A 14,706-nucleotide genomic window follows, 5' to 3' on the forward strand; every position below is an offset into this window, starting at 1 on the left:
TTGGACACACCCACAAATATGCACCTATGTATTGGATACACCCACAAATATGCATCCATGTATTGGACACACCCACAAATATGCACCCATGTATTGAGCACACCCACAAATAATGCACCCACCATGTACACAGATCACTGGATATTAATCAAATTTTACCTTGGAATTTCTTCTTCAATTGAAATAGAATGATCTGGTGATGCAGTTTTCTCCTGTTCCTTTGTGAAATAAAAAAAAAATGTTATTACCAGTAAATACCACTCAATATGAGGTAATTAACACAGCTTTTTATTTCAAACAAGTCAATTTTACTTTTTTCTCTTCTTTCTTTTTCTGTACCATCTGCATATACTTCTTCATAACTGGGTCAATATTGGCATCACTATCATCATCATTCTTTTTATCTGTCTTTCCTTCCTCATCTTTTTTCTCTTCTCCCGATGCTACTTTTTCATCACTCCCTTGACCTGTCACTGATGTCTGGTAATCGCCCTTCTCCAACTGCAAGCATACAGAGAGATGAATAACATTCATTACTAAAAGTGACAAGAGAACAGTGATTCAAGCATCAAGGCTCTCAGAGAATTGACTAATTTTCATAGCAATATAATATGTTTATAATCTCTATTATATTTTTTGTTATGGTATCCCACAATATTAAAAGTATCATATATGATGTACAAGACTGACAATCTTACCTGTTGTTGCCTTTCTAGTTCTTCTAATTCCCTTTGTTCCCTCTCCCAAGCTTCTTGCTCTTTTCGTTTCCTGTCTTCCTCTTTTTGTTTTCTTTCTTCCTCCCACTTCCTCTCATCTTCCCTTTCTTTTTCCAGTTCTAAAATATTCATGACAAAAATTAAAATAAATAGAAGTTTAGAAATATGTAACATGGAAGAACTTTGGATTTGAAAAGATTAAATAAACACTACTATATTAATAAAGCATACAAACCTTGTTCAGATTTAACTTGACCTTTCCACTCTGTATCTAGTGATGTAACTTCATGTTTCCAGGCAGCATCCAGAGACACGACTGGTTGTTGATGTTCAGATCGTTCAGATTTACTTGACTCCCAGTCATCATCATAGGACGTCTCTTTTTTTAGTCTAGGACTGCTCTTAGCACTTGAAAACTCAATCTGCTCTTCCTGCTTCTCTTCATCTTCAACAACATCATGAGGTAAAGATGAGGATTTCCATGCATCACCTGTTAGCAACAGATCATTGTTATCTTTCTTCACAGACGGCGAATGATAACCACCTGTCTTTGGTAATGGTCGCCTTGGTGATGACACAGACAAAATTGGTTCCACCTCAAGAGGTTTACTTCTAAGACTTGGCAAAGGAGATGTAGAGGACTTCTCCGTTGGACTTGTCACTAAAAAAATTATGAACACATAGACGATTAAATTTAAATTAATTTCTTGGGGTGAATTGGCAGGAAATTGTATGATAATTACCGGTAAATTATACTCAGAAATAACATGAACAGTTGTGAGCCCAGGAGAATTAACAAAATTAACAAAAATTGTTTTCATTCAAAAGGGAAATAGCTTAGGCTGGCAGTGTCATTTATCACCCATTAAGAGAACTGAGTAAAATTCAGAAATGTTCCATTGGATTTACTCTAAGATATATGGGCTAAGGATTGTGGGACAGACCAGGTTGCCTTGGTAATGGGAAGAGCCATTTTGGATTATGTTTATATTCCTATTACTTATCACAGTAGGTAATCTATTGAATGTGTTTCAGAATGTGTTTAAAAATAAATTAATCGTTTGATCATGTGATCTATCAGACCCAATCACATCACTGATTTTACAAGTGATCTATCAGACCCAATCACATAACTGATTTCACAAGTGATCTATCACACCCAATCACATCATTGATTTCACAAGTGATCTATCAGATCCAATCACAGCATTGATTCACAAGTGATCTATCACACCCAATCACATCATTGATTTCACAAGTGATCTATCACACCCAATCACATCATTGATTTCACAAGTGATCTAACACACCCAATCACATCATTGATTTCACAAGTGACCTATCAGACCCAATCACATCATTGATTTCACAAGTGATCTATCACACCCAATCACACCATTGATTTCACAAGTGATCTATTACACCCAATCACATCATTGATTTCACAAGTGATCTATCACACCCAATCACATCATTGATTTCACAAGTGATCTATCACACCCAATCACACCATTGATTTCACAAGTGATCTATCACACCCAATCACATCATTGATTTCACAAGTGACCTATCACACTGAATCACACCATTGATTTCACAAGTGATCTATTACACCCATTCACATCATTGATCTTACAAGTGACCTATCACACCCAATCACACCATTGATTTCACAAGTGATCTATTACACCCAATCACATCATTGATTTCACAAGTGACCTATCACACCCAATCACACCATTGATTTCACAAGTGATCTATCACACCCATTCACATCATTGATTTTACAAGTGATCTATCACACCCAATCACATCATTGATTTCACAAGTGATCTATCAGACCCAATCACATCATTGATTTCACAAGTGATCTATCACACCCAATCACATCATTGATTTCACAAGTGATCTATCACACCCAATCACACCATTGATTTCACAAGTGATCTATTACACCCAATCACATCATTGATTTCACAAGTGATCTATCACACCCAATCACATCATTGATTTCACAAGTGATCTATCACACCCAATCACACCATTGATTTCACAAGTGATCTATCACACCCAATCACATCATTGATTTCACAAGTGACCTATCACACTGAATCACACCATTGATTTCACAAGTGATCTATTACACCCATTCACATCATTGATCTTACAAGTGACCTATCACACCCAATCACACCATTGATTTCACAAGTGATCTATTACACCCAATCACATCATTGATTTCACAAGTGACCTATCACACCCAATCACACCATTGATTTCACAAGTGATCTATCACACCCATTCACATCATTGATTTTACAAGTGATCTATCACACCCAATCACATCATTGATTTCACAAGTGATCTATCAGACCCAATCACATCATTGATTTCACAAGTGATCTATCACACCCAATCACATCATTGATTTCACAAGTGATCTATCACACCCAATCACATCATTGATTTCACAAGTGATCTAACACACCCAATCACATCATTGATTTCACAAGTTACCTATCAGACCCAATCACACCATTGATTTCACAAGTGATCTATCACACCCAATCACATCATTGATTTCACAAGTGATCTATCACACCCAATCACATCATTGATTTCACAAGTGATCTATCAGACCCAATCACATCATTGATTTCACAAGTGATCTATCACACCCAATCACATCATTGATTTCACAAGTGACCTATCACACCCAATCACACCATTGATTTCACAAGTGATCTATCACACCCAATCACATCATTGATTTCACAAGTGATCTATTACAATCAATCACACCATTGATTTCACAAGTGATCTATTACACCCAATCACACCATTGATTTCACAAGTGATCTAATACACCTAATCACACCATTGATTTCACAAGTGATCTATCATACCCAATCACATCATTGATTTCACAAGTGATCTATCAGACCCAATCACACATTCACTGATTTCACAAGTGATCTATCACACCCAATCACACCATTGATTTCACAAGTGATCTATTACACCCAATCACACCATTGATTTCACAAGTGATCTATTACACCCAATCACACCATTGATTTCACAAGTGATTTATCATACCCAATCACAGCATTGATTTCACAAGTGATCTATCACACCCAATCACAGCATTGATTTCACAAGTGATCTATCACACCCAATCACATCATTGATTTCACAAGTAATCTATTACACCCAATCACATCATTGATTTCACAAGTGATCTGTCACACCCAATCACATCATTGATTTCACAAGTGATCTATCTATCACACCCAATCACATCATTGATTTCACAAGTGACCTATCAGACCCAATCACATCATTGATTTCACAAGTGATCTATCACACCCAATCACACCATTGATTTCACAAGTGACCTATCACACCCAATCACACCATTGATTTCACAAGTGATCTATTACACCCATTCACATCATTGATCTTACAAGTGACCTATCACACCCAATCACACCATTGATTTCACAAGTGATCTATCACACCCAATCACACCATTGATTTCACAAGTGATCTATCACATCCAATCACATCATTGATTTCACAAGTGACCTATCACAACCAATCACACCATTGATTTCACAAGTGATCTATCACACCCATTCACATCATTGATTTTACAAGTGATCTATCACACCCAATCACATCATTGATTTCACAAGTGATCTATCAGACCCAATCACATCATTGATTTCACAAGTGACCTATCAGACCCAATCACACCATTGATTTCACAAGTGATCTATCACACCCAATCACATCATTGATTTCAAAAGTGATCTATCACACCCAATCACATCATTGATTTCACAAGTGATCTATCAGACCCAATCACATCATTGATTTCACAAGTGATCTATCACATCCAATCACACCATTGATTTCACAAGTGATCTATTACACCCAATCACATCATTGATTTCACAAGTGACCTATCACACCCAATCCACCATTGATTTCACAAGTGATCTAACACACCCATTCACATCATTGATTTTACAAGTGACCTATCACACCCAATCACACCATTGATTTCACAAGTGATCTATCACACCCAATCACATCATTGATTTCACAAGTGACCTATCACAACCAATCACACCATTGATTTCACAAGTGATCTATCACATCCATTCACATCATTGATTTTACAAGTGATCTATCACACCCAATCACATCATTGATTTCACAAGTGATCTATCAGACCCAATCACATAATTGATTTCACAAGTGATCTATCACACCCAATCACATCATTGATTACACAAGTGATTTATCACACCCAATCACATCATTGATTTCACAAGTGATCTAACATACCCAATCACATCATTGATTTCACAAGTGACCTATCAGACCCAATCACACCATTGATTTCACAAGTGATCTATCACACCCAATCACATCATTGATTTCACAAGTGATCTATCACACCCAATCACATCATTGATTTCACAAGTGATCTATCACACCCAATCACACCATTGATTTCACAAGTGATCTATTACACTCAATCACATCATTGATTTCACAAGTGATCTATTACACCAAATCACAGCATTGATTTCACAAGTGATCTATCAGACCCAATCACACCATTGATTTCACAAGTGATCTATCACACCCAATCACATCATTGATTTCACAAGTGATCTATTACACCCAATCACACCATTGATTTCACAAGTGATCTAATTACACCCAATCACACCATTGATTTCACAAGTGATCTATCACACCCAATCACATCATTGATTTCACAAGTAATCTATTACACCCAATCACACCATTGATTTCACAAGTCATCTATCACACCCAATCACATCATTGATTTCACAAGTGATCTATCACACCTAATCACATCATTGATTTCACAAGTGATCTATCACACCCAATCACACCATTGATTTCACAAGTAATCTATCACACCCAATCACACCATTGATTTCACAAGTGATCTATCACACCCAATCACACCATTGATTTCACAAGTGATCTATTACACCCAATCACACCATTGATTTCACAAGTGATCTATCACACCCAATCACATCATTGATTTCACAAGTGATCTATTACACCCAATCACACCATTGATTTCACAAGTGATCTATCACACCCAATCACATCATTGATTTCACAAGTGATCTATTACACCCAATCCATGTACCTATTTTACATTTTCCCACTTGTCCATCTTCTACAATAGTAACACTACCTGCTGGTTTGGAATGCGATGGTGAGAGTGATGGCGCTGAACGGTCTTTCTTTAGTACTGATCTTGGGGGACCTAAAAAATGAAAATTTATAAATTTATTGTTATCCGCTGGGTATTCTCTAAGATTTTATCAGAAGGCAGGCAGCTTATGAGGCATTAATAACATAAGTAGACATTGACAGTTAATTAGATAGCAGCTGACTTCTAAGCAAATTCCAGGTTACCCTACAGTACAAATTTCAACATTCAGGTGGTAAAGTGAAAACAAAAATCAAGCAGTAAATCACATACATAGAATACAGTTCTTGGAAAGTTATTGGTTTTTGTAATGTGATGTACTAGAAACATTACAACTTTCCCATTATTGTTTATAGGACTGATTTGTTTGGCTACATGTAAAACTAGAAACTTGTGTTTAGAGGTTCTGTCTGACACATTTATATACAAAAGCGCATCAATTTATTTTCCTTGATTTTGATCGAAAAACATCCGTTTTTGTCCCAAAAGTCATCAATGGTTTCTCAGGTGTGCCTGGGTTCATTTCATTGAAATTTGAATTTAAGATCAATAGTTGTGGGTACAAATTATTTGAAGGGCATCATTTTATTTGGTCTTATTTTTTATTTCAATTAATGATTTCATGTTCTTGCAATTTTATTACAACACAATGACATCCTCCTCCTTGTTTCCTCAAATGCAAATTAACCCAAATACTGACAAAAACTATCAATTTTTGGAAATCTTAATTAGGAAGTTAAAAAATACATATTTCAAATGATAATCTTTAATTACCATAATTTTTCTCAAATAATTACATCCCCATACAAAAAAAAATGTAAGAGCAATATATGTTTGGCTATTTGTTATATTTATGTTAATATAGACATACTTTTTGAATTATTCAATACTGCAAAGTGTAGATCTGATCTTTCAGATTTCTTTAATCAAGACTACCGGTAATGTAATTTATAAATGACAGATCTAATATTATCTACTGTTTATTTAATGTGTAATTTAAGCACTACTAAAATAATTACATATTCATTTGCAAGAAAATTAATTAAAATGTTGAGACAATGTGCCACTTTTTTCCATTTATTTTATTTACAAATTGTAACTTTTTAAATAATCTGAACATATCGCATTGTGCAACCCCTTTGTATAGTCAGTACTTAATATTTTATTGAATAATCTTTGCGAATTCTGCACTTGTTAAATTGTTGAGACATCACATTTCTAATTTAATATTTTTTAAATTGACAAGATTTGTAGTGACTTGCATATTTTAAATTGTCGGGACGTCATAGTTTAACGTGTGATATTTTTTCCAATTGCTTGAAACTAATATTTTCATTCAAATTGTCGTCACATCATATCATGTGTAAATTATTTAATTCAAAGTACAAATTTAGTGAACAATCTGTCTGTCTGTATGACTTGAGCGCCAAAAAACGCATTTTTAAAGATTGTCATGACATCATGTTTTAATTACGTAATCTGTTATGACAAATGTACTGTTTAAATTATCAGAACTCTCTTTCAATGCATGATTATTCAGATTTCGAATAACTATTTAATTTGTATGAATATAAATCAAAGAAAGCTTGGAAAGAACTCCTGTATGCTGATAGTATTGGATACACATTAATAGGGTCTCTGCATAGTTTTAGGTTCATTGAAATGTGATGATTACTACTTGAAATATCAAAAGCTGAAAATTAATTAATTATGAAAATTAGGTAATTATTATGTACTGATATTACCCTAAAAACTATCAGGTCTGTGCAGTGTCCTGTGACATCTATGCACCAAGTTTTATTGAAATATGATGATTAGTACTTGAGATATCAGTGGAAAGGCGAAAATTTACTAATCATTATGCAAATTAGATCATTAAGATGCATGTTTTTTTACCGAAAACACATATGTACCAAGTTTCATCAAAATCCAATGAATGGTTCTTTAGATATCAGTGGAACAGTCATGAAACAGCAAAAATTTAGCTAAATATCATGCAAAATAGGTTATTAATATGCATAGATTTTTACTAAAACCTGATAAAATTGGCCCAGAGCATCTATGCACCAAGTTTCATCAAAAACCGATGTATGATTTTTGAGATATCAGTGGAACAGACGGACACACATACACACACATATCATACAGGAGTCCAAAATTCATAATTGTTGTCATCTCAGTCATGTAAGCATGTGTGTTAATATTACATCTCTGAATGTAAACAATACATATGTTTTAGGAGGTATTGTCAGCTAGGTGCAGGTGTTGCATACTTTGTTTTCTCTGTGAGGCACTGCTGGAGGTGGTTTTTCTGATAGGTATATCAGTGGCATCAGACCAGGTAGATCTTTTCAGTGATGGACTTCCTTTCTTTGGCAGAGCATAGATATTAGTAGATCTGTGTCGATAGTTCCGATAATTCTCATCCAAGTTCTGTGAGTGAGAAGAAACAAAAAATTGAATTTGACTACACTGCTGGTGATAGCTCCAATATGAGACCATGTGACAGTTGTGATGTTACATTGTACCATACTACCATAGTAGATATATTTACTGACATTTTTTAGATCTGTGTTTTCAGTTACATTGAATACTCTCACAGTATAAAGCCATCTTTTTATATTAATTTCATTTTTTACAAATTTTCCAAATCTTTTTTAATTACATATCTGTATCTGCTTTTACTTATTAGTAGTACATGTGCTTACATAAATAACATGGATGTAATCTATTGTCAAATAAAATCATTGTTTAATAATTGTGTATACAATAAACACACTAGTTGGTTTATGTGCACTTCTATTTTTCTATTTGAGATGGCCTTCTAATAATTAACATCATATATTAACAATTGCAATTACTAAAACTTACCTGAAAATAAATGATAAATTATTAAAAATAAAATATATTGAAAAATAATAATTAGATATGTTTTAATTAAAGAGCAGTGCCCTTAAAAAAAGGGAAAAAAACAAAACAATAGCCTAAAGAGTTTGTAATGTGTAATTCTTTACTTTTACTTCCTTTATCTTTAGAAACACAAATCAATATATCTATCACTTCTTTAACCCAATAAAAAAAAAATACACACACAACCCTAACACAGAGGGCAGTATAACTGGATACTAAACTGAAATATTTTATCAACTCACCTCCGCTTCCATCTCTAGATTTTGAAACCTTGCTTTAGTTTCAGCCAGGAATTTATCTAAAGCCAGATCAGGAGAAGCACTGCGGGGTCGTTCCCTTGGTGTGGCTAAGTCCAGTGACGCATCAGTGCGGGGTCGTTCTCTTGGTGTGGCTAAGTCCAGTGACGCATCAGGTGACACATATTTAAACCCTGTATCAGCACACAGATCTATAGAATCCAAGTCATCAAGCTGTCCAGCATTTCTAGACAGCGGTTTGGATGCGTAAAAACTGAAACAGATAAAAAAAGACATGTTGGTTGAAAGACACTTCAAGTAAGGGTCACTTACCATTGATATAGTGCAGTGCAGTGCAGAACACAGTTTGCAATATTATATATAGCAGTCTGAATCTGAGCATATGAAAACATGTGGAAGGACTTGTATCACTGGTTCAAACACAATGCCCGTATTCAAGCAGTAACATTTTCATTATATATCTCATAGACACTGTGTTTACTCTATAAAACAGACACAGACATCAACAGCTGCCAAAATCCAGCCAAATTTTGATGATGGTCACCATCTTGAAAAAAATGTCACTCTCTAATTCAAGAATATCACATAAAAGCATAATATGGTATTGACTAATGTTGAATTCTGTCGACTCAATCTAGTCTTCCAATAGAACCTAAATAATTTCACTTCATACAGTTGATTCAAGCCCCACGGTTCACAGCATACACTAATATTTGGCAGAACCTTTCAATCAAATCAAAGATATACAATGATAACCCACCTATCTGGCACCGATTTTGGATTCCTGTAAACTTCATTACTAAGTGCTTTCTGTGTTTCCCGCAGTGTTGCTCTTAAGTCAGTAATTTCCTCATTCATTTGGTTCATTTGTCGGGTCTGCTCTTCGACCTCTCGTTTCAGATCACGACATTTCTCAGTCTAAAAAAAGTTACGAGACGTTACTGATATTCGATTGAAGCAGTAACTGGGTGTATTAATTTACAACCCAAAAAATACAATCATGTTCACATATCTTAAGCTATTCAACTTTCTTCATTTTGCTAATAACATGGACTGCATTTCATGCTTTGTAGTGAGTTGACCTATGACCTGGTGGATCCTGGATGTTATTATTACATTAACCACTACACAAAGAAGGTAATGAAGAAGCAATCATCAAGAAATTGGTCTAATTGACTTTTGAGAAACTTACCAAAGCTATTTACCACACACATCACAATATCTGAGGCTCTTATACTAAAAACGTACTAATCTTGACAAAGTAACATGTCACAATACCGATATATGTAATTTGGGGAATTACAAAAGCTGACATAAAACCAAGTTTATTTGTACTGTAATTTTGAATTCATGTTTTTTACCAATCGTGAGTAAAAATTACGTTTGTGGCACCAAATGAATTCATTTCCAGCAACATGCATGCTATCAGTATAAATGTAGTCTACATTTAAAATACACATATGGGCATTTCATATGGATTTAAGAAATGTTGAAAAAACAATACGTTTCAGTCGAAATGCACTTCAGTTAACCTTCCACCGTTCAAGCACAAAGTCACTATTCAGGGAAAAACATGCTTACTTTTCATATTTCTTTGACATTTTAATTTTATGTGCACTAGAATAAATGCATCTGTTATGGTATTCACAATAGCTGAACATCACCAATCAGATCAGCAGATTAATTTTGAGATTGAGATTAAGTATTGCACACATTATTTTTTGTTTTTTTAACTTTGAATGTCACTGTTGTCTCTCCTGACTTTTTTGTAAGTGCAAATTGCAAGTGCAAGTGCTGACACATAGTGCATTTCGCCACAGAAGTCATTTCCTGTTTGGGACTACATGTATTGCACACATGGTATTTTCTGTTCGACCATCCAAGATGGTGGAATCCCTGTTCGCTCTGGCCAGGACGTTGGCAGCCCGCTCAGATAAAGCTTTCGTATGTGCGGGTCTACTGAGAGCCTCTGTGCGTGATACCCCTTGGGCTCGATGGTAGTGCGCCGTCTGGTTGGGATGGTAGGTCCGGTAAGTCCGGAAGCACTACTGGTGTTTCGACTAGCATTTCCGACAGAAGTGAAAACTAAGCCTTGCTTGGCCAATTGGGTGCGACCAATAATAATATGCAGGTGTGCACCTGTCGCCAGTTTTCTCCGGTGCCCAGTGAACTAGCGGGAAGGGAGGAAAGGCGTACACAACTCAGTGGGTCCACGGGGTTAGGAAAGCGACCCTGGCCTAAGCTCCTGGAGTCGGCAGGAGTGTTACGTACGTCGGGAGCTTGGCATTCCATGGTGCGGCAAACCGGTCTATGATATGATAGTCCCGAAACTAATGCGGGCCATATCCTTGGGCTTGCTCGTCCAATAGATGCGCTCCCCTACCTTGGGAGGAGGCATCTGTTACCAGAGTTGTAGCTGTGGCGAGTGGATCCAAGGGGACCCCCTGTCCGAGGTTGGCCAGTGACGACCACCAGGGCAGGGCTTCATTCACTTGGTCCGAGATCAAAACCTGCCTATCTAGTTCCCATAGGAGAGCTTGGCGTTATAACAAGCGTTATACTGGGCGGTTGCGTAGTGCGGCCTGGGGAACGACCCTTCGAATCGAGGTCATCATTTCGATGATCTGCATTAGTTCTCAGAGGGACACTGAGGGAATGCTGACTAGGCGTTTGGCTAGGCTGCTTAGCGCTAAGTAACAGGCTTGAAATGGCTATACCAAGCTTACCTCTGTGTCAAAACTCCATGCCCAGGGACACCAACTGCACGTTGGGTCGAGATGGGACTTGTCGATTTACTAACGAGCCCAACTGGTGAAGTAAATCCTGTGTTAGCCTGACGTGTTTGGTTATTAACCCATTGTCCGGGTTGTGTAGTAACCAGTCGTCTAGGTACGGATTGAGGTGTACCGACATTTGGTGAAGCAGCAGCACTACCTATTTCATCACTCTGGTGAACACGTAGAGTGCTGTGCATAACCCGAACAGGGGGCACCCGAAATTTGAATACTTGGCCCAGCTGGGCGATTCGAAGAAGATGGCAACTCACTGGGTGCATTGGTAGGTAGGCTCCGCTTAAGTCTAGTGGGGCTAGCCAGTCGAAACGGTGGATGGAGAGAAGAACCCAGAATGGCGTCTCCATGTGGAACCGATCGAGGAGCACGTACTGATTCAGTCTGCCTAGGTCCAGAAGTGGACGCCTACCACTTGTAGATTTAGTACTACGAACATATTTGGGTAGAGGCCTGATCTACCCTGTGTATGGCGCCTTTTCCCAGCAAACTACTACTTCCTGCCTGATTGCTTCCGCCTTGCGGGAGTCCTCTGGCAGTGCCCAATAGGGGAGACACTGACGAGGGAGATGGAGATTTCAGCGGTATCCAGTAACAGGATGTCACCACCTGGAAAGGTCCAGGGAACGGTCACCTGTTGTGTCCAAACCGGACTACACCGGCCCAATCTGTGTACGACAGGGATATGTGGCCATGGGTTCGGCAGTTGTGAGGGGGGTGCTCTCTTCTCCCATGAGGTGAGTTTCCCAAGGCCTGAAGTAGTCACTAAGTTGTGACCTGGCCACTCGCTGAACACATGCCTGTCCCCCCGGTTGTAGAGCATCAAAACACGCTTCCCCTGCTGCCGGGGTAGACGAGCCACCACCTGGCTCTTTCCTCCCTGGGGGGGGGGGGGACTACTCTTTCCTCCCATGGAAGGGTATGAGCGCTTGCCTCCTGGTCGACTCTGGCTAGCAGACGACGCCCTAGGGCATTGTGTTTTCTGTGCTTTGGGTGCCCTTCGCTTACCCTTGGCAGGATCAACTGGCTAGCGGATTCGATCTGAACCCTCTGGTTCATTGCACTCCAAAGCTCCGAGACTGTACCCACCATTCCCTGAACAAAGAGGGTGGAGGATGTCCAGTCTGCGTCACTGAGTTGGGGACGTACCCCCTGGCGAAAACACATGCATCTAAGGCCGCATCTCATTGCGCAGTAGTGGCCCCAGCCAAGAGAGACAGGTGACACTAGGGGATGTCGCATGTAGATGTGCGATGGCCCACCAATAAATGTGTCGTCTGGTCTAGGAGGCTGGTGCGTTCTGCCTCCAAGGTCTCAGAGTCCCGGGCGCGCACAGTAATGCGCTCAAGCAACTCTGCCCTCAGGGCGTGACGGATCGTCTCAGATTGAGCTGGCGAGAACGCCCATGGAACGCGACTGTCCCCCTTTACCCGGTCTGCCGAACAGAAATTCGTGGTACCGGGGTCTGGGGGAAGGAGCCTTGGGATCCGGTTGGGGGTATTTTGGTCTCATCCCACACTTTGGGGACTGATCCCGGAACCACACCGACCGGGTAGCGTTTGGTCCAGCGGAAAGTGTTGCACAAGATTTTACCCCACTCGGGGGCCTTAAGCGTTAAGGGTCGGTTCTCTCTGGGGACGCCCGTGGGTTCGTAAGAAGGGAGTCAAAACCCACAGCGGAGACCGGACACAAGGGTAAATTCGTTACCACTGTACCATTACCGCGCGACAAACCCTGGCTGGCTGAAAGTAGGGGGGTCAACATGTGCCCTGCCCTGAAAGCCCTACCCCGCGATCAGAGGCTTGGCTGCCAGCACCCTGTTGGCATTCAGTGCCCGAGGCTCCAGAGGAGGCCCTGTGCAATTAGCCTGAGCCACGGCCTGACCCAAATTAGTGGCAGTAAACGGAGGTTTCCCGGAAGAGACGTGTCTGAATGCAAACATGCTTTTGTGTTTCTTCCTGCTTGCCCACCGGGGGCCGCAGTGGAGACAGCTCGCTCCGACTGAGTCTGATCTACCCGGCCTGCCAGGGACACAATTTGCCCCGACAGTCCTTCGATCAAAGCTCTAAACTCGGACGCAAACCCAGCGCCGTGTGAGGAAGGATCCATAAAGGAACCCACAACAGGCCCCATAGAAGGAAAAAAACCTCCAGGGGCACAGCCTCGCTGTAGCCGGTAAAATCGGGTAAACCACCGCCTGAAAACAAAGACTGTGAGGATGCCCTCCGATCAGCAAGGGAGACCGAAAAAATATCGGTACCTCCACTGTCGGGCCTCCTACTCAATGTCCCGTTACGCGAAGCACCGGTAGCTGAGTGTGAAGACTTTCCACTCATGCCAAACACGCAACTCACTTTGACCAACTTTTTACCAGATGCGCGACCTTGCTGTGAAAAAACGAGCAACGTGGTCATTCTCAGTGATTTTGATGGCTCTGAAAAACAACCCACGCTAGAAACCAGGACAGGAAAAAAGCAAGCGCTCCAGGCAGAGCTCGAGAGATTTCATCTCCATTCGAGGCGGAGAAAAATCAGAGTGATTGTCCAGCTGTTAATGGCGCTGCCATATGGCCTCGGTTACGTAGTTCATGACGTAAGGGAAGTGAATCTTGGGGTCATGGGGCTTCCCCTGACCTAGATTCTATCTCTCTGTCACCGGCAGAATCGCTGATTAATGCCTACAGTTCAAAATAGTCATTTTGACAGGGAGGAGTCTATGGTGGGTAATTGAACGTAGTGAATTTTTAATGCAAGCATGTAAAG

The 14,706-nt window shown here is 39.5% G+C and overlaps 1 protein-coding gene across 2 annotated transcripts in view; it reads right to left on the reverse strand.

Annotated features, from left to right (window-relative positions):
- LOC100329045 (oral facial digital syndrome protein) overlaps positions 1–14,706 on the reverse strand; it is a 41,892-nt gene that overhangs the window by 1,729 nt on the left and 25,457 nt on the right. Inside the window, exons 16-23 of one of the 2 annotated variants that reach the window (XM_085498071.1) lie at positions 9,916–10,073; positions 9,141–9,408; positions 8,262–8,421; positions 5,971–6,042; positions 952–1,377; positions 699–835; positions 313–501; positions 160–218 (exon numbers count right to left, since the gene is read on the reverse strand). In XM_085498071.1, coding sequence (XP_085354197.1) covers positions 160–218; positions 313–501; positions 699–835; positions 952–1,377; positions 5,971–6,042; positions 8,262–8,421; positions 9,141–9,408; positions 9,916–10,073 — 1,469 coding nt within the window. Of the gene's footprint in view, positions 1–159; positions 219–312; positions 502–698; positions 836–951; positions 1,378–5,922; positions 6,043–8,261; positions 8,422–9,140; positions 9,409–9,915; positions 10,074–14,706 lie in introns of both variants that reach the window. The other variant, XM_085498070.1, reaches the window with a different exon arrangement.

This window comes from Saccoglossus kowalevskii, chromosome 4 (assembly GCF_978046115.1).
Source record: "Saccoglossus kowalevskii chromosome 4, keSacKowa6.1, whole genome shotgun sequence".
Taxonomy (NCBI): Eukaryota; Metazoa; Hemichordata; class Enteropneusta; family Harrimaniidae; genus Saccoglossus; species Saccoglossus kowalevskii.